A 22,546-nucleotide genomic window follows, 5' to 3' on the forward strand; every position below is an offset into this window, starting at 1 on the left:
TGTCCTGAAATAAATAAAAAAAAGAATACATTAATGAAGTGAATTTAATTTAATAGTGGCAAAACCATTTTAATATTTTGCATTTTATCTTAAAATATACTTTAAACAAAAGTTTTTTATGTAGTAAAATCAATATAAAAATAATATATTGGCATGAAAATTAATTTAAATTAAAAAGACTGAAAAACAAATAAATTAATAAAATAAAGTTTACTTAAATTTATCCATTGAAAAATGTCTATATTTATTTATATTCACACATTCCCTTATATAGTCAAAAAGTCATGCCAAAAATTACATAAAAACAAACAAATATAATAAGAAGAATAAAAAATCTAACTGAAATAAGTGGAAAATGTTAGTCATGGTGGCAAAACCATTTCAATATTTTGTGTTTATCCTAAAATAGTACTTTTAGAAAAAAATTTTTATGTAGTGTATATATAATATAAAAATTGATTTTGGTAAGAAATATTGAAAATGAATTAAACTCATTGTATTTAATTAATACTAATAACAGATAATTAAAAAAATATTATATTAAGAAAATCATGAAATGTAATTTAATTTATACATAGAAAAAGAAAAGAGCCTATGACCTCCTGAATCACAGAATACTTTAACAAAACCATGATGTGTAATTTAATTTATACATAAAGAAATGAGTCTATGACCTCCTGAATTTTTAATGGTAGCAAAACCATTTTAATATTTTGTATTTTATCTTAAAATATATTTTAAACAAGTTTTTTATGTAGTAAAATCAATAGAAAAATAATATATTGGCATGAAAATTAATTTAAATTAAAAAGAGTTCTGTAATTTTAGATTATTTAAAGAACAAATATGTTAAAAATAAATACATTAAACAATTTGTAGTGTAATTTAATTTATATATAGAAAAATAAAAGAGCGTATGACCTGTTAAATCTCTACTGGCAGTAAAAATTATTTTAATACTTTATGATTTACCTTTAAATATTAATTTTAGCAGTTAGAAGTTTTTATATAGTAAAATCAATTATAATGTAATATATTGGGACGAAATGTTGAAAATTAGTTTAATTTATTCTGTGTAATTAATATTAATAAATAATAATTGAAATTGAATTGAACAGTAATGTAAATTAATTTAAACAATAAACACCTACAATCATTACTTTAAATAAGAATAAATATTTTAGAAACATTTAATAATTCGTATTTTACCTTAAAATAATACTTTTAACAAAAGGTTTTTTATATGTTGTTGGTACGTATGTTAAAAATAAATTAAATTTATTCTATGAAATTAATTTCAATAAATAAAAATTGACCAGAAATAAATGCCAGAAATGTAAATTAATTCAAATAGGAAAACAACTACAACCATTACATTAATTAAAAAATAAATAAATTAACAAAATCATAAAGTTTAATTAAATTTATCCATTAAAAAATGTCTATATTTATTTATATCCACACATTCTTTTATATCTGCTAAAAGCTGAAGTCAAAAAGTCATGTCAAAAATTACATAAAAACAAACAAAGATAATAAGAAGAATAAAAAATCTAACTAAAATAAATGGAAAATATTAGTCATGGTGGTAAAACCATTTCAATATTTTGTGTTTATCCCGAAATAGTACTTTTAGAAAAAGTTTTTTATGTAGTGTATATATAATATAAAATGGATGTTGGTAAGAAATTATATATAGAAAAATAAAAGAGCGTATGACCTGTTAAATCTCTACTGGCATTATTTTAATACTTTATGATTTACCTTTAAATATTAATTTTGTTAAAAGTTTTTTATTTAGTAAAATCAATTTTACAATATTGGCACGAAATGTTGAAAATGAGTTTAATTTATTCTGTGTAATTAATATTAATAAATAATAATTACTCTGAATTGAACAGTAATGTAAATTAATTTAAACAAAAAACATCTACAATCATTACGTTAATTAAAAAATAAATATTTTAGAAACATTTAATAATTCGTATTTTACCTTAAAATAATACTTTTAACAAAAGGTTTTTTATATATTGTTGGTAGGTAATGTTAAAAATAAATTAAATTTATTCTATGAAATGAATTTTAATAAATAAAAATTGACCAGAAATGTAAATGAATTCAAATAGAAAAACAACTAAACTTAACTTAAAAAACAAATAAATTAACAAAATCATAAAATTTAATTATCCATTGAAAAATGTCTATATTTATTTATATCCATATATATATAGCCGCTGAAAGCTGAAGTCAAAAAGTCACGTCAAAAATTACATAAAAACAAACAAAGATATTAAGAAGAATGAAAAATGTAACTGAAATAAATGGAAAAAGTTAGTCACAATATATTTTAGTACAGCTAATTGTCATATTTGAATTAACACAGACCGTTAATTAAACAATAGTTAAACCCTTCATAATCGTTATTGTATAAGGATTAACAATGAATTGTAGTAATTTGAATAATACACGTTTTACATCAGGAACACTCTCTCAATATTTCCATTCACTTACATTTACACTGTTTTGCTAAAGGCTTTTCAAAGTCAATAAATTAATCGTGTTGTGAAATTTTCAAATATTTCGTGTCTTAATTATTTTGTCCATCAGTGACAGTTAATTAAAAAGTCAGTTTCAGTTGTTGACAATCTACTTAATTCATAACATATTTATAGAGCAACTATAAACTGTATTGAATTGTAAATTCTACGTTCCAGTAGAGCTTAAAATTTACATAATGAGAATTAAATACTATTGTGAACATAGAATTTTAAAGTTCGCTTAACTTAGGGCATGCAAAGCAAATAAAACAGACTATTAAAAATGCAGTTTTAACTTGGGGTATTTAGCTCGTGATAAATGATCTCCGGAAAGGAAATTTATAAACCCTGTCAAGTTATCCTATCTGGAAATCAATTACTAAAATTTTTGTTGCGATGACTTCCTAACGCATTGCATTAATCTTAAAATGGTCTATTAAATATTTGTAACCGTTTCCTCGAGTTGTTTTAATTTTATGTTATTGGGGACATTTCAAAATCGTGATATGAATGTGAATGGAAAATTTATTGAATCGTGAATCGTAGGTAAGATTCACTATTATTCCTTGAAGTAGTCCTTATACAAAATTCAACAAGAAGTCTGTCTCACGTGTATAGTGTTTTAACCTTAAAAGGGTGTATCTAAATTTGGCCGTATATATCTGTCACACATTTGTATTGAGAACCTACTTAATCTGCTTTTTACTTTAAAAATTTACATGGAGCCAAGTTTCAGATCTTGATCTGTTTTACATTAACGAACGTTCGATGGAAATTGAGCAAATAATTATGAAACAATAATATATATTATATAAAAGTTAATTAGTCTGTTTTGACCGCATCTGGTTAATTTACTGGTAAATTACATGTTATTACAATGGTTCATATTCAAATTTGGTCAGTTCAACGGAATATTTATAAAACCAACGGATACACATTTTAACCAAATCAAATGTAATGATTTTATTTCAACCAATTAAAATTAAAGCGTCTAGTCAGCAAAAATTGATAAAATTAAATTAGAATTTCTTGAAATAAATTTATTTATGACAGGATGGAATTGATTTGATTTTTAATTACATTAATTTGATGTGGTGAGACCGTTAATATTTCTGATGAGTTACTACTATCATATAATATTACACCTTGTTTAGTGCCTATTAAAATTCGACTGCATTTGTAGGATTTTATTTGCAATGTAATTAGGAGAATGTTATGCAAAAGTTTTTAAATTAAATGTAACTTTTTGATTGCTGTGATAAATCTAAACTAATTTACATGACAATTAAAAAAAAGTTAATTTAAGCACTCTGTACTAGCAAAAATCACAGACTTACAATAAAATATTATAATTAAATATTTTTCTTCAATTTGATGTTACTATTTTTAATTAAAAAACAACATATATTAATAATAGTTGAAAATATTTGGTCGGTGTGAAACTTGAACAAGTATTCAATAATGAAAAGAAAACATTATTTTTAGGCCCTCAATAAATAGTGAATCAAAACTTGTGTGTGTTTAGAAGAAATTTTGTAATGTAAATTCAAATTATCATCCATAATTCGAAATATAAACGGCCTGGTTAAATTTTCCGGCGTGAAATCGATTCAACAAGTTTGAATTTAAATGGGTCGAAACATTTTAGCCAGAATTGGGCTTAATAAGCAACTGATGGAGAGAATATCATGCATTATAAGTTATAAGTGGCATATATTTAAATAATTAACTTAGTTTTGTCTTTGGAGAAGTTTACTAATAAGAGAATGAAATTAAGACATACCTCCCTCCTTAACCCAATAGTTGATGGATTTTGGGTATGCCTCCACACGACATTCTAGTGTCACATCGGTGCTCAAGGGGGCCCCCACTAACTGATTTGGCACTGATATGACGGGATAGACTGGAACAAATAAAATTATGGAGGGAACGACTCTTCTCTAATACCTCTAATTACTCTGTACACGAGGCACAACTTCCTCTTTGCTGAAGTGCTAAGAAGCTATAAAGCAGCTAGGCTATTCAGGGTTTCTTTAAATTAGCAAAGAAGTAGTTGTACCATAAAATAATTTATAAATAAATATTTTTACTTATATGAACAATTTTTTTATTAATAATTTGTAATAAAATAAAAGTTATTTTTCAAAATTTTGTCAGTTATCCAATATACTTATAAGGGTCTCAGAATTCACACAACATTAGTTCTTGCATATCAACATTTCCACCGGTTAACTATTGAATTAGTTCATATTTTCTGGATGACTGGACAGCTTGGAAATTTCGAGCGTTATGCTGGACACCATAATACGTTAGATATAATGTCAATTGATACAGTTATGCGGAACAAAAGGTGTAGTGTGGCAAAGACTGATCCTGATGTGTGTTATTCAACGCATCACGGAGTTAATTTAGAGGCCAAATTTGAAACAAATGATATTGGGATTAAGAGATTAATTTTTGCTACGCTACAACAAAACTGTAAAGCATAAAATAGTCTTTGAACAAGAATTTAATAAAATTATTATTGTATAAACTGTAGTAAGAGACTTTTCTAAATTTTCAGTATTTCTTCTCTATGGAAGACTTTCTTCCAAATTTTGATTTTGATTAAAATTTCTTTAGGATTTTTTTTTTAAATTTTAACTAAACTAATCTAAAAAGATTATTAATTTCTTCTTTTTTCAGTAAAAAGAAGCACATATTTAAATGTTGTTTGAATATTGAAAGTAATTAAAAATCATCGAAGTTATGATTCAGAGATAATTGACAGTAATATATAGTATATAATAATAATGAGAAAAATATTGATAACAATAATAATAATGATGATACTGATAGTAATGATAATAATGACAAAGATAATAATGATAATAATGATAATGATAATAATGATAATAATGATAATAATGATAATAATGATAATAATGATAATAATGATAATAATGATAATAATGATAATAATGATAATAATGATAATAATGATAATAATGATAATAATGATAATAATGATAATAATGATAATAATGATAATAATGATAATAATGATAATAATGATAATAATGATAATAATGATAATAATGATAATAATGATAATAATGATAATAATGATAATAATGATAATAATGATAATAATGATAATAATGATAATAATGATAATAATGATAATAATGATAATAATGATAATAATGATAATAATGATAATAATGATAATAATGATAATAATGATAATAATGATAATAATGATAATAATGATAATAATGATAATGATAATAATAATAATGATAATAATGATAATAATGATAATAATGATAATAATGATAATAATGATAATAATGATAATAATGATAATGATAATAATAATAATGATAATAATGATAATAATGATAATAATGATAATAATGATAATAATGATAATAATGATAATAATGATAATAATAATAATGATAATAATGATAATAATGATAATAATGATAATAATGATAATAATGATAATAATGATAATAATGATAATAATGATAATAATGATAATAATGATAATAATGATAATAATGATAATAATGATAATAATGATAATAATGATAATAATGATAATAATGATAATAATGATAATAATGATAATAATGATAATAATGATAATAATGATAATAATGATAATAATGATAATGATGATGATAATAATGATAATAATGATAATAATGATAATAATGATAATAATGATAATAATATTAATAAAGATATCAATAAAAATTCTCTTTTATCAAATTTTTTTAACGATAATGATAATAATGATATTAGTGATAAAAATGATAATAATGATGTTAATTATAATAAATAATATTTCAGTTCTGTGCCTTTGGCTTGACCTATCGGAGATTACCTACCGCATCTTTCATGCATATTTACCCAAAGTTACCAAATTCAGGCCTCAGTCCTGGCCGAAGGAGGGGATTTTCCCCACCACTTGGCCTTCATGGTGCCGGGTAGCACGCACCGCTTAGGTCCGTGAGTCGTTAGTACGCTATTGTTTATCGAGTAGTGTGTATGTACCCAAACGTTGTTGTAACGTTCGAAGATTGGTGAATCTTATTTAATAGAGATTAATTAATAAAATAATTAATCATTTATAAGTGAAAAGAATTACCCGTGCTTGTAGACCAGAGGTAAAGGTAAGATATCATGCTATGTATTAAATCTGTTTAGGTACACGGACGTATCGGCTCGAGGAGCCGAGACGTCTCCCTGGAAGGCTCAAGTGAGCCGCAGCCGCAGACGTTGCGGCTCGAGGAGCCGAGACGTCTCCCCGGACGGCTCAAATGAGCCGCAGCCGCAGACGTTGCGGCTCGAGGAGCCGAGACGTCTCCCCGGACGGCTCAAATGAGCCGCAGCCGCAGACGTCGCGGCTCGAGGAGCCGAGACGTCTCCCTGGAAGGCTCAAGTGAGCCGCAGCCGCAGACGTTGCGGCTCGAGGAGCCGAGACGTCTCCCTAGAAGGCTCAAGTGAGCCGCAGCCGCAGACGTTGCGGCTCGAGGAGCCGAGACGTCTCCCTGGAAGGCTCAAGTGAGCCGCAGCCGCAGACGTTGCGGCTCGAGGAGCCGAGACGTCTCCCTGGAGGCTCAGGTTGAGACACAGTCTTCGGTTTAACCTCCGCTAAGCAGCCTACGGCTCGAGGAGTGTCTCCGCAGCCCTCGGCTCGGGGTTTTTGCTGATACCGGCGTTCAATCCTGGAAAACACAACCGTAGCAGTTGCTCTCACGGCCTGCGAAACGCATAACCTCCGCTAAGCAGCCTCAACGGCTCGAGGAGTGTCTCCGCAGCCCTCGGCTCGGGGTTTTGCTGATACCGGCGTTCAATCCTGGTAAAGCATACAAAACGGAGCGATTCTATGTGTAGCACAGCTCACTGTTCGATGACACAAACTCCTGCTTGTAGACATTCTCTCTCACGCGGCTGACCAGAACCCTCACTGACTTCAGTCTTTCTTTCTAAATTTACAGATGGATGTTCGAAAATCGGCCTTCGTGACGATGGAGGACTTGGTAGAGGAAGCAGCTGAAACTGAGGAACAGGACAGGATCCTGGATAGATTGAAGCTGGTAGCGGAAGAGTGGCTACCAGTTGGCTGGAGAGACTGGAAGGTGGTTAATTTCTCCAAGGAAGAGGTTTTTGGGGACAAGATAGATCCCCAGGTGTTCAACAAGCTAAGATTTGCCCTACCTACGGTAGCAATTGCACGCGCCTTTAATCCGTCAATTCAGGATTTGCCGGAAAAGCAGTATCGGGACTTTAAGATCGATATGCTGAACTGGGCCTTCTGTAGGGCCCTGATTATGAGCCCTCCGGCAGTGGTGAACAGGATCAAGGGTTCGGCAAGTCAGGCAGAGCTATTTCTGCATGCCTTGAAGCCGTTGAGAGAGCAGTTTATTTCCCGTAGGCAAGCGGCAGTCTTGCTAGGACCGGAGGAAGACTCTTCGGAGGAGGAACAGGATGAAAACGATGCCCCTGATGGCCTTATTGAGTTGAGGAGGAAGTCATTTAAGCCCAAGGATAGTCATCTTGCGGTGAAGCTAGCTGAAATTCCTCCTTCTGAGTCTCACCTGTTCGATGAGGAAGCCTTGTCAAAGTTTTTTGATCAACGAGGTGGCTTTCAAAAAGTCTTTTACTCATACCAAAAGTCTCGGAACTTTCCCCCAAAAGCGGCTAGAGGGGGAGGTTTTCGCAATCCCAGGCCCCAACCAAGTCGTGTCTCAAATAGCTCGATCCAGCCTCGAGACCAAAGGAGAGGTTCAGACAGATCATCTAATTCGTCTTCATTTCGAAGACCAGGCACTAGCACCAACACCAGAAATTCCAGAAAACCGCCTTCAAGTTCCAGCTCGAGCAGAAGAGACCGCGTCAGGTTCAAGAGGTTGTGACTATCCGTTTCGCGGGGGTCAGTTGAAAAGCTTTATCAACCAGTGGCGGCAATTAGGGGCTCCGAATTACATCTTGGAAATGTTGCAAGGCTACAAGATCCCCTTCGTAAAGAAACCAATTACAGTGCCGTTTTTAAAGGAAAATATAAGAAGATTAGGGACCAGAGAGTCCCGGCAAATGTCTCGGGAGATAGAGAAGTTATTGAAAGAGGGAGTGTTAAAAAAGGCAAAGTGGTCAAAAGGGTTCATTTCGCCCATGTTTCTAGTCCCAAAGTCGGAGGGGTCAGTAAGACAGATCTTCAATTTAAAGCAGTTGAATCAGTATCTCAAGCCACACAAGTTTCGCCTGGTCAATCAACGGGGGGTTCCTCGGTTCCTCAGAAGATACGACTATATGGTGAGGCTGGACATTTCTCAGGCTTATTTCCACGTGCCGATTGCCATGCGTCACTGGAGATACCTATGTCTAGCGTACAAAGGTCAAGTCTACAATATGACATGCCTTCCGTTTGGCCTAGCTACGGCTCCTCTAGCATTCACAAGAATCAGCAACTGGTTGGCAAATTTTTTTCGTCAGTGGGGAGTAAGAGTTTTAGTATATTTGGACGATTTTCTCATTGTGCACCAGGACCCTCAGATCCTGCGGGATCACGTGGAGCGAATAATAAATTGCCTTCGATATTTGGGATGGATAGTGAATCCGAAGAAATCAGTGACCACTCCGTCAAGAAATCTGGAGTTCTTGGGAATCATCTGGGACACAGAAAGGGACTTGAAAATCTTGCCGGAGGACAAGAAGGTCCGTATTCTGGGCGTCATCGACTGGATCTTAGCGGGGAACAGATGGAACTGGCTAAGAGGAACGTCGCTACTGGGCCAGCTCAACTTCGCAGCAATAGTGAATCCACTGGGTCGTCTCTTCTCGAGGAATTTGCAGAGAGCGGTCCTGCAGCTCTCAGAGTTCAAACCGAAAGAGAAGAGGGCAATTCCGACGCCTGCCGTGAACGACTGTATTTGGTGGAAACAGAATCTCCACCTGACGAGTCCTTTATTCCAGAATCACCCGACAATATTTCTGACAACAGACGCGTCCGAGAAGGGTTGGGGATTCCATCTGAATGGCGAGACGAGAGCGGGTCAGTGGTCGCAGAAGCAGAGCCAATGGCATATAAATCACAAGGAGCTTTACACCGTGTTGATAGCTCTCAGGGAATTCGAGAGGGGGCTCCAGGGCAGGTCAGTGATGTTGCAATCCGACAACAAAACTGTAGTGGCTTATATCAGGAAGCAGGGAGGCACCCGGTCCAAAGTTCTGCAAGAGGTAGTCAAGGAGATCCTGATTCTGTGTCACCGAAAGCGAATTCACCTGGTTCCCTATTACCTGCCAGGAATATACAACTGCTGGGCAGACAGATTATCACGAGGAATGCCTCTCACGGACTGGCACCTGAAGAGCAATGCGACGCAACTGGTCTTCGAGAAGTGGGGAACACCGCAGATAGATCTGTTTGCAACAAGCCGGTCGAGGGTAGTCGAAGCATATGTCACGCTGGAGGCGAGCGACAGCGAAGCAGCATTCATCAATGCCTTCAGCAGGGCTTGGGTAGTGGACCTAGCCTGGGTGTTTCCTCCACCTCCATTGATTCCGGAGGTTCTACACCGCTTGAACTCAGCGAAAGGAGTATTTCTGGTCGTGGCTCCTCGATGGGAGAGAACCTTTTGGCGGAGCGAACTGAAGAGCAGGAGTCTGGCAGCTCCATTCGAACTACGGAACCTGGAGCACTCGTTGGTGGATCTAGCGACCGGAATGCCCCCCCAGAACGTGAAAGACCTGTGTTTGGAGGTTTGGCGGATACGGGGTGGGCCGATTTAGTGTCCGGCTTGAGTAGCTCCAACTTAGACCTCGTGTCATCGGCGTGGAGGAGTTCAACGTGGAAGACATATGGTTCCGCCTGGAGCCAATGGATGAAGTGGTGCGCTAAGAACCGGGTACCGCCTAGCCAGCCGTCGGGTCAGCAGTTTGCTTCATACTTAGGATATTTAGCAAATGAAAGGAAGCTGAGTTACCGGACTATTTTAACAAAGAAATCGGTGGTTAGCTCATTAGCCAACCCAGGTAGTGAAAATCGGTTGAGTGCTCACCCGTTAGTCAGATCAATGATTAAAGCAATAGGTAATCGAGAAGCAGCTAAGACACCTATTGAATCAAGTATCTGGAACGTCGAAGTGCTAATTGAGTGGTTGAAGAGTCATCCCCCTGACCGGGATAGCCTTTTCCAGGTCTCCAGACACACAGCGATTTTATTACTGTTAGCTTCGGGGAGGCGCATTCACGATCTCACTCTTCTAGCCATAGATGCGGACAGTTATGTGTCACAGCGAGAGTCTATTACCTTTTGGCCGATCTTTGGGTCTAAGACTGACAATATACGGCATCGACAGTCTGGATGGAAGCTGTCAAAATCTAAGCAACAAGAGTTTGATTTGGTCTTCTGGGTGAAGCGATTAATAGAAGTGTCAGCAGAGAGGCGCAAGGCGGTGCCAGGCTTAATTAGGCTATTTATTACGACGAGAGGGAAAGTCGCCGAGGCATCGAAAGCAATGATCGCCGGCTGGTTAAAGACGATTTTCAAAGGCCTGGGCATTGGCACGAGTCCAGGGTCTATCCGTTCGGCAGTGGCTTCGTACAGGTTTGAACAGGGAATGGAGCTGGATGGAATCTTGAAGCGAGGCAATTGGCAAGGTGCTAAAAACTTCTTTAAGTACTATTGTAAGGAGGTGCAGAAACCTAAATCTAAATCTCAAAATCAAGCAGTATTGAATGTGTTTGAACCAGTCAATTAGACTAGTCTTGGTTGACAAATAGAATAAGTGATTTCTCGAGAATGTTGATCCCCGCCTAATATTCTAAGCTTCTTTCTTTTAGAATTTCATTACTTACATGTATGACGTTATGTTTAATAAAAAAAAAAAAAAAGGGTCTTCCTGGTTTATTTGCAAGTAGTTAAGGTCGATAGGGGTAATTCTTTTCAGGGTCACAGTACGCGAGAGGTGCCGGCAGAAACTAAACATCTCTCCGATAGGTCAAGCCAAAGGCACAGAACTGAAATATTGAACGTTTCCTACCCCGAAGGGAGGGAAACGGTTATTTCAGGTCTTGCCAAAGGCTTGACCTGAGCAAGCCCTTGCCGGCTTAAATCGGAACATGTACTAACGACTCACGGACCTAAGCGGTGCGTGCTACCCGGCACCATGAAGGCCAAGTGGTGGGGAAAATCCCCTCCTTCGGCCAGGACTGAGGCCTGAATTTGGTAACTTTGGGTAAATATGCATGAAAGATGCGGTAGGTAATCTCCGATAGGTCAAGCCTTTGGCAAGACCTGAAATAACCGTTTCCCTCCCTTCGGGGTAGGAAACGTTCAATATTTTTTATTATTATCAAAAATTTTAAAGAAATAATTTTCAGAGAACAAATATTGAGAATAATAAAAATAAAGATAATAATGATAATTTTAATAATATTCATAAAGATAATAAAAATACTTTTTTTGATTGTCAAAATTTTCAAATATATATAACCTAACAAAGATAATGATAATAATGATAATAAAGAGGATTAATATTAATAAAGATTTCAAAAAAATTCTTTTTTTTTATCAAAATTTTTAAAAATAATGATAATGAGACTAATGTTAAAAATGACAATACTGATAATTATAATATTATATTATTATTATATATATTTGTGATTATCAAAATTTTTAAATATATAATTTTGAGAAAATATTTAACGGGACATAAAGTTTTGAAAAAATAATTAAATAATGAGAAAAATGATAATGATAATAATCATTGTTCTCATTATTATGTTAACAATGATAATTATGATTATAATGATAATAAAAATAAAATATTTTTTTTTTATTATCAAAATTCTAAAATATTATAAGCAACCTTCAGAGAACTTTAAGAACACTTAAATTCTCTAAAGATAATGATAATAATATTATGAATATTAATAATTATAAAGATAATAATGACAATAATAATAATGTTAACAGTGATACTTATTTTGATAATGATGAGAATAATGATAAAATAAAAATTGTAATAATTATGATAATAATAATGATAATGATAATTATGTGAATAACAGCACTTAAGACTTTCAAAGTTAAATAAAAAAATAGTTAAGTTATTATTAATTTGTAATTAATGAATCCATTAACAATTTATCTTCAAATTCTCAAATTGATTGAACTGTGAGTTTATTCAATTTTCATGTAAAACCCACACTTTTACTTGAAATAATAAAATGCCTCGAAGAATAAAATCGATACATGTTTATACATCGCGGAAACTATGAAACGTCGAGTAAAAATATTTCGTAAAAATTGAAATTGAAAAATTTGTATACTTACAGTGCACACTGACCATAATTCTCTTGCTGACTGTTGGCGGTATGCCGTTAGACGCTATGCACATGTACGCCCCCATATCCGATCTGGAAATTTTCGATATCACCAAGACCTCGCCAAGATAGGAGATCGCTGAAATAACCAGAGAAAAATGATTTCCACATGAAATTGCGTTTTGCATACGGTTTGTTAACGTTCCTTTTGTTGGCGTATATATTAAAAGAAAACAATTTTTCATGGTTGAATTTCCTACAGAACACATAAGTATGCGACCAATAACGTTATTATTGGTTGCAAAGGCACGTTACGTACATATGTAACAATAATAATAAGATGGCCCGGGAGTAATAAAGTGTGTCTGGCATCGATATTTATTTAAAAAATATATTCGGCCACATTTGTTCATATTAAGATGTGTACGTGTTAGGGCCTATGACAACAGTACGCTGGAGAATTGAGAGGCGTCCTTTTTGAATCTTACAATGCCTATTATTGTGCTACCCTAAGTATATTGCTTTGGTAAGATCAATGGTTCCCTATCGCTGGAAAATCCCTTTATGGAACTCCTAGGTGATTGTAAGGGTAGAATGTATGATTTCTTTTCACAGCTATTTTGTGGTCATCTAGATTTAAATATACATTCACTATTTGTCACGTTTTTTTTTGGCACACGATCGTGCTCACAATGTGCTCCGTTGCGGAAATTAAGTCTTGTTTTTTCCTATAAAACGTCACATTGTTACCTTTTCTACCTCGATTTTTATATTTGTACGGCGCATTGAAAATGCCTCGGCTATTTGTATTTACTATATTTTTTATCAACATTCTTTTGAACGCAATTTGATTAAACACGCACGTTCAATTGAATACCTCTATAATACTGACAAGCTCAATTTGCGAAATATTCTGTGACATTTTGTGTTCTCCACAAAAATTTCATATTTCAAAGCTTTTAATCACTAGTAGCGTGTGTGTTTACATAGGTATAAATACATACACAAATAATAAACTCCAAAGTAAATATAATAAAATTTAATTCATTAATATATTCATAAATCAGAATTCATATTTATTACTTTTTGTATGTTATAATTATAAATTTTTTATTCTTAACGTAATCAATTAATAGAATAATAAAATTTCTAATTAAAATTTCATAATTTTCAGGCCTTTCAGGGAAATCAATATTTAAACATGTTTGTGATATATTAAATTATAAAAAATATTCCCAAATTAGCTTATTTTGAGTATTTCTTTCATTAAAGAATTGAAAGCTCATTTTTTAAAATTTTCTGAAATATATACATATCTTTAAAATGTCGGAAAAAATCAAATTTTCCAAAAATATACAATTCATGGTATAATAAATTATATAAAAATATTAAAAAATATATACAGAATTCAAAATTAGGATATTTTGATTGTTATGAGTATTTCTCTAATTAAAGAACTGAAAGTTTATTTTTTATAATTTCATGAAATATTTAAATGCCTTTAAAATATGGCTTTCGAAAAATATATATAGTCTAAAGTATAATAAATTATATAAAAAATATTAAGAACTATATACAGAATGCCCTAAATTAGTTTATTTTGACTGTTATGAGTATTCCTCTGAATAAAGAATTGAAAGCTCATTTTCTAAAATTGTCTGAAATATTTAAATGCCTTAAAATGTTGAAAAAAATCAAGATTTCCAAAAATAAATAATTTGTGACAATAAATTATACATAAAATATTAAAAAGTCTCAAATGAGCTTATTTAGACTGATATGAATATTTATCTGATTAAAGAATTGAAAGCACATTTAATATCTAAATGTATTTAAAAGAGCAGAAAAATCAAGCTTTCCAAAAATGTATAATTTGTGATATAATAAATTATATAAAATATATTAAAAAATATATACAGAGTGTCCCAAATTAGTTTATTTTGTCTGGTAAGAGTATTTCTCTAATTAAAAAATTGAAAGTTCCATTTTTTTAATTTTCTGAAATATCGAAATATTTTAAAATGTTATAAAAATCAAGCTTTCCAAAATAAATAATTTGTGACATAATAAATTATATATAAAATATTAAAAATATACAGATTATCTCAAATGAGATTATTTAGACTGATATGAATATTTATCTGATTAAAGAACTGAAAGCTCATTTAATATCTAAATGCATTTAAAAGATCAGAAAAATCAAGCTTTCCAAAAATATATAATTTGTGATATAATAAATTATATAAAATATATTAAAAAATATATACAGAGTGTCCCAAATTAGTTTATTTTGTCTGGTAAGAGTATTTCTCTAATTAAAAAATTGAAAGTTCCATTTTTTTAATTTTCTGAAATATCGAAATATTTTAAAATGTTATAAAAATCGAGCTTTCCAAAATAAATAATTTGTGACATAATAAATTATATATAAAATATTAAAAATATACAGATTATCTCAAATGAGCTTATTTAGACTGATATGAATATTTATCTAATTAAAGAACTCATTTAATATCTAAATGTATTTAAAAGATCAGAAAAATCAAGCTTTCCAAAAATATATAATTTGTGATATAATAAATTATATAAAATATATTAAAAAATATATACAGAGTGCCCCAAATTAGCTTATTTTGTCTAGTATGAGTACTTCTCTAATTAAAGAATTGAAAGCTCCATTTCCTGAAATATCGAAATGCTTTTAAAATATTAGAAAAATCAAGCTTTCCAAAATAAATAATTTGTGATATAATAAATTATATATAACATATTAGAAAATATAAACAGAGTATCTCAAATGAGCTTATTTTGACAGTTATGAATATTTCTCTGATTAAAGAATTGAAAGTTAAATTTTTTAAATTTTCTGAAATATCTAAATGTCTGAAAAATTAAGCTCTTCAAAATTATATAATTTGTGGCATAATAAATTATATAAAATATATTAAAAATATATACAGAGCATTGCAAGCTTATTTTGATTGTTATGAGTATTTCTCTAATTAAAGAATTAAAAACTTTTTTTATTAATTTTCTGAAATATCTAAATGATTTTAAAATGTCGGAAAAATCAAGCTTCCCAAAAAGAGTGTCTCAAATATAATTCTAATTAACGAAATAACAGCTTATTTTTTTTTAATTTACTGAAATATTTAAATGCTTTTAAAATGTTGTAAAAATCAACCTTTTCAAAATTATATAATTTGTAATATAATAAATTATATAAAACATATTAAAATATATAAAGAGTGTTTCAAATGAGCTTATTTTAACTGTTATGAGTATTTCTCTGATTAAAAAAATGAAACCTCATTTATTTAATTTTCTAAAATATTTAAATGCTTTTAAAATATGTAATAAATTATATAAAAAATATTATAAAATGTAAATGGAATGTTTCATATTAGCATATTTTGACTATTATGAGTATTTCTATGATTAAATATTCGAAAGTTTTTATAATTTTCCGAAATATCTAAATGCAAAAAAACTTTTCAAAAATATATAAATAATTTGTAAACTTATGTAAAAAACAATAAAGTAAGTGTCCTAAATTAGTTAATTTGTTATAAGTATTTTATCTGACTAAATAAATTAAAGCTCAAATTAGTTTTGATTTTATCTGAATATTTGTCTAATTAAAAAATTGAAAGCTCATATTTTTATTTAATTTAATCATTCTTCGGGTACTTTTTTAATGAGGATCATCAAAAAAAAAATATCTTTTAGTATCTTACATTATTTTAAGATAAAAAGTGTCTGTAGTTCCCTACTAGATTGAACAAATAAATAAATAATTAAATTAATTAATTAAATAAATAAAACAAATTACATTTGTTATTATAATTTTTGCAAATATGGCAGATATTAGTTAGTTTTACTCCACTTAGGACACCACCCTAAAAATTAGAAAATTAAGAAGGCATTTAAATTTATAGGACATTTTGTATATGTTAATACTGTATGCGGTATGTACTGCGATTATTTATAAAGATTTAAGACGGAACGTTTGAGTTGGGAAAGTACCCAGTGCATAAAATAATAAAGTTTCGGGTTTATCGGTTTATGAATAACGAACGGAATAAATCTGAAAATGCATTATCGGAAAATGATATCGCACGACCATAAATTACTAAGAATACTAACTGGTGTCCGATAAAGTTTGACAGTAGATTTAGAGTTAAGAAAAACATTTTAGCCGGACATTCAAATAGCGAAACGCAATTCCTCAAAGACATTTCAGGGAAATGCAAAAATCAAATTTGTTTTCTGTCAGTAATGAAATAAATTAAATTGGGGCTGGTAAGGAAGAGACAATGATGTGAATCTATCATATGGTTGTAGTAATAAAAAACCATAATTTAGTTTCAAAAAATACCATATTTTACGCTGTGACATTTTAGAGTTCACCATCAATGTTAGTTATGAAAAATACGTATGCAGGGGGAAATCGTTAGCGTGATAAATCGGCATGTATGGGGAAAAACGCATTGAAATGACTGCGAATGTATCATTACTGACTTTTCGTGAAAGCGTCATTTTAAGGATAGATACTTTGGCTTTAAGGTGTGTTTTTACATTCCTTTTATGGCCACTGATTGCAGAATGGCCCGGACTATGGATACCGAGGACGGCTAACAAATTGTTTGGCGGCTCCAATTTTTGACTGGCTGATAACATAGGCCTGCATTATCTGAAATTGAACAAAACAGGGCCACAATTTAACATGTGTACGTCGCACATACGATAGGGAGCGGTTTAGTGCCGCCTTAATAGCTCTTTAAGAGATTGCGGGGACCAGTTCAGTTTGAGGGCGCAGTACGTATAAAATTTAATTGAGATTGATTATTTTCTTCTTTAATAATTTTACGGAACAGCCATGAGGTAAATTAATATTGAACACTTATCCTGCTTTATCCTGTTTAACTAATATTATCACTCGCTGATGAACGAACGAGGGTACAGGGTGTTCAAAATTAATGGTTAATTTTGTCCAGAACTCATTTTTTTGAAAATATTCATTGTTTTCATATCTATCTTTGTCTGGGTTTATAGGTCTACGTTTGTAGCACATCTTCAGAGGTCTGATTTCGTTTGTGTCTCTTTAACATCTGATTGACAACTAAATGACAACTTAGACAACTGATGTTCTAGAAATTTCGTTCTGTTCGTTGACCGTTCTTATCTGCTTAGCGATTTTTGTGTTTTTTGAGCACTGGTGTCCATATTTTAACAAGTTTCAATGTTTCTTCTTCTTTTCTGTTGAAGTTGTTTCCTGTTTATGGATTTCAATTGCTTCCCTAATCATTCTTTTGTGATATATATATTGGCAGATATAAGACTGTGTTAGATCTTCCTTATTGGTATAAAAAAATTTATGGATGTTACGTTTTAACAAGAAAAAAATCAGACCTCTGAAGAGAATAATTTCAACAAACGTAGACTTATAAACCGGAATAAATATAGATATAAATGAACAATCTCTAAATGCAATTAAAATATTTTATATTTTATTTAAAATAATTACAGTTTCATTTTGTACCCAATCAAAATAATTTATACTTAAATTGAATCTCACAGAAATAGCACACATTAAAAAAAATTATACATTTATTAAATAATTTTTATATAAATTACAGACACTGATAATTCTGGTTATGTTTGTTGATTTTTCCAGTTTGAAAAGCATCCTGTACTGAATGTATCTATACTGAAAGTAAAGCAATAGTTTGTGTATTTTTTTATTAAATGACATCCCAATGTTATTAATGAATTGGCTTATTAAACTCAACAGACTATTAAATTTAAGCAAAGAAATGCGGTATATATTGTTGGCTATAAAGTTCTAAAGTATTATATTATATTTCAGAAAATTTAGTAAAACGACTTTGCCTGTTTAATCTATCTAGTATTCTACTAATCTGCTTACAAGCTTCATTATTGTCTGGTATTAAAGTTTCCATTGTTGGACCCAAATAAATTTATTATAAATAGCATAGTTAAGGAACTTAATTGTCAATGCTGCTGTTATCTCGTTTTAAGATGTGTGGACCATTTTATACTATAATAATAAATCCAGAATATTAAGTGAAGGAAGGAATTTATTAAATAAGAAAGAAAAACAATGGATTTTTTAGCATACGATTTTAAAGTATAACTTCACAAACTTAAAATATACGTTATTCCATGTGACAGCTTGACACTTTTGGAGCATTCTATTAACATATTACATTAAACATAACGCTTTGTGGTTAAATATAAATTTACAAAAAGCTTAATGTAAAATTTATGTTCTGCTCAATATATATGTGTCAACGAATTTTATTCACATTTTCAACTTTGAAAGAAGCAGAATCAGTATTATTAGTTGCCTAGTTTTAGTTCAAAATATATTTCACAACTTTTAACTATTAATTAACTGAAATACTTATTTTTTTATTTTTCAGTGGGGAAAATTATATCAACTTTTTACTTTATGGTCTTTCATTTCTGTTTGTGTATTTAAATCGACTATTTACTAACGGTCTTTTACTTATTATAATTATTTAATCATTGGTTGTGTAACAGAGCTAGAAAACCGTTAATAAATGACTTCGTGGGAGAATTTTTAGACCACCACTTTGTTTAGATTCTCACGAATTTTTTCATATTTTTATGGGTTTTCTTAAAATTAATCTTACATTTGGTAATCGTAAAATAGTCGTAAAATACAAAATTTATTTTAAAAATTACTTATCTTAATCTAAACGTTCGTTGATTTTTTTTAACACATGTGTTCTTTTCGAACCCTTATCTAGTGTCAGGGTGTGGTCGCACAGTGGGTTCGAAGTTTAAATAGTGATATTTCTATGTAGAACTTATTCAGTAATTAAATTAAATTAATTAAAGGAAAATGTAATAATTTACCCCAACAGGAAATTTTAGAAAATTGTAACTTTGTTCTTTTATTTTGTCTTATTTAAGTTAATGAATTGATTTTTAAAAAAGATTGAAAATGTTTGTAAGTACAATGGTTTTTCCTTATGCAAATAACATCAGAATTGTAATATTATTGAAACAATGAATTGTATTGTATTTTGAATTGCATTAAGGTTTTTTAGACCAAGTACATTATTATTATTTAGATTAGGGTTTCATATAGAAAAACTCTTAAATTAATTTGGCAACAATGTTGAGAAAAGGAACATTTGTTTAGTTCATCTGATTGGTTGAAGTAGGATCGTTGTTGGAGACATTCAGATTCTTAAGGGTCTTAAGTCACCACCTACTTCACCCCTTCCTAGAATCCGAGTTTATAAAACTCTGGGATTCATTTATTTTGGTAGATTTTTACCCGAATTTTTCAAGTGTCGAGATCGAAGTTCTTTTAGTTGTTTTTACTTACTGTTTGTCAAAGTTCAACCTTTTTGCCAAGAATTTAAGTAAATTTAAATTATTCAATTTTTTTCTATTTATATTTATTTGTTTTTGTTTTTCTTATATTTATTTTGTTAATATAGTTAGGTTAATTAAAATTGAGTTTTAATTAATTCCGAACTAGAAATTAAAGAACAATAAAACAGTGAGTAGAAATTATCTAATATTTCGGTTTGGTGAAAGGTGTGAGTATTGAGTGTAATACATCACCTTAGTTGAAGAAGATCTGTTCAACAAAAACAAAGGTTAGTGATATTTAAATTAATTATGGAGTAAGAATTGTATAGTCTAACCTCATAAATATTTTGTGTAAAATTAAATCGCTCCCTTTAACCTGTTGTAACGAGTCTTTCAAAAAGACTTTGGTTATACCAACTGAATTATCATCGGTAACCCGTTACAGTTGAAGTGGAACTGTAAGAAAAATTATAATTCAGCGTTACCAAGGCTCAATTCTTCTATCGTAGGTCCCCTTAGACTGATTTATGTGTAGGATTATATTAAACAACAATTTGCTTCCATACATTGAAGAAATGATGCTCTTAATAAATCTGTTTCAACATGAAAACGATCGATGTGTCTTGCCTGTGTTAATGTTAGATTAAAGAACGCAGAATTAATCATTAAAAATTTGTTTCAAAATTAAAGTTCCTATATTTATGTCAAGCTCAACTCAATTATTTTTATATAAAATTAAAGCCACTTTAATTAACTTAAAAAATATATAAAAGATTTATATATTTAATGTTATATTTGTTAGTTTTGACAATAACTTACTTAACTACATGAACATTAACGTAGCTTTAAAAATATATAATACAAATTAATTTTTATATGGATAATGTTATTCGTAGAATTATAGAGGATTTAAATATTCCATTTGAACTGTGTAAAAATTTACATTTGCTGTTTAAATGTACGACAACATAATAACCAACTTATCTTTATTTAGTCCACTGCAGCATTTTTAACCAACTGGATGAAAAATTGAGTATATTCGTTAGTCTGTTATTAGGATAATTGGGCATTTTAATTTTCTTTGTTCTTTGCTTTATACAAACTCTTTCCCTCATGTGAATACACTTCATTTTATATAATTACCTTTGGCACCAATGCCGTTTAAACGTTAAATTCTGTCACAACTCAACAATTTAATCACATCACTGAAATATCGTTTCATTCAATTAATTGTCCATCCGACTCGTACCAAAGAACCGACATAATACGGTCAGACAACAATAAGACGTGTAGTAAAACATTCATGTCCTCACCCCGTGATTTTATTCCGTTGGCCTCCTTAACCGTAATTTCTTGACCATCCTCCCTTCTCCATTGCACGTGCGGCGCTGGGTGTCCCTTGGCACGACACGTTAGCTGTACCCTTCCACCTTCTGGGACCATAACGTCGCCCGAAGTTTCGTCAGAAAAATCCGGGGGCACCGTTACTTCCAGATAACCGACCTGCGAAAATAATATCAAATACGTGTCTTGCGATAGTTTATGGTGTTTTTTGTCGTGTTCTATCGGGACCGTGATTTATTTGGAATTTTTCTTTTTCGAGACGCTGCCAAATGACAATTATAAAGTGATTTTGTAGGAAAGTTTTTTGCGCTAACAAGAGCAAATCGCGTATGTTTATAAGGGAAAATTGTCATAAATCTGACATTTATTTAGCTCATAAACGGTATTCGCAGGGAGCGTCAAATTGTTTGCCTTTGTCTTTGATTGAACCTGATACTTGAAGCGTATAATAAAGACGATCTGTATTTGAAACTAAACTAAACTTAATTTTCTATGGAGCTCCAAGGTGTATTATTCAGTCGGGCTATTATTAATATAAAATTACAAAAGGTGTTTCTCCAATTTGTTCTTTGATTTTCCTTAATAGTCCTAAGCTACATGTTTTCCAGTTTAAAAATATATATCCACAAGGATATTCGATACAATAAACAAAGTGAACAAAGTAAAGTGTTCTTTTGTTCAAATCTGGGACTTAAAACTGCATTATATCCCCATTTTAATATATAAAGTATTAGAGAACTAGAAGGTTTTTAAGAATGCGCCGTAAAATATTTTTTGGCATAAAGCTGTATACATACCATAACATTACTCTATATGAGGTTTTAAAACCGTTTTCTTGCTTTCTTTTCTGCGAGAAAGTATTTCGTATTAGCTAATGCTTGAATTATGATCACAAAAATGTTATAGCTGTGTTATTTATTTCTTCGCATATAAATTCATTCTCCAGCTTTATACTCAGGATTAACTCT

The 22,546-nt window shown here is 30.8% G+C and overlaps 1 protein-coding gene across 1 annotated transcript in view; it reads right to left on the bottom strand.

Annotated features, from left to right (window-relative positions):
* The window catches only part of LOC109609532 (lachesin-like), a gene marked incomplete at its 5' end in the record, with an annotated part of 106,603 nt that overhangs the window by 7,356 nt on the left and 76,701 nt on the right, over positions 1–22,546 (bottom strand). Inside the window, 3 exons of the mRNA XM_049961825.1 lie at positions 4,321–4,440; positions 12,871–12,999; positions 21,548–21,737. Of these exons, the coding sequence (XP_049817782.1) occupies positions 4,321–4,440; positions 12,871–12,999; positions 21,548–21,737 (439 nt within the window). The remainder of the gene's footprint in view (positions 1–4,320; positions 4,441–12,870; positions 13,000–21,547; positions 21,738–22,546) is intronic.

This window comes from Aethina tumida, chromosome 1 (genome assembly GCF_024364675.1).
Source record: "Aethina tumida isolate Nest 87 chromosome 1, icAetTumi1.1, whole genome shotgun sequence".
NCBI classification, from domain to species: Eukaryota; Metazoa; Arthropoda; class Insecta; order Coleoptera; family Nitidulidae; genus Aethina; species Aethina tumida.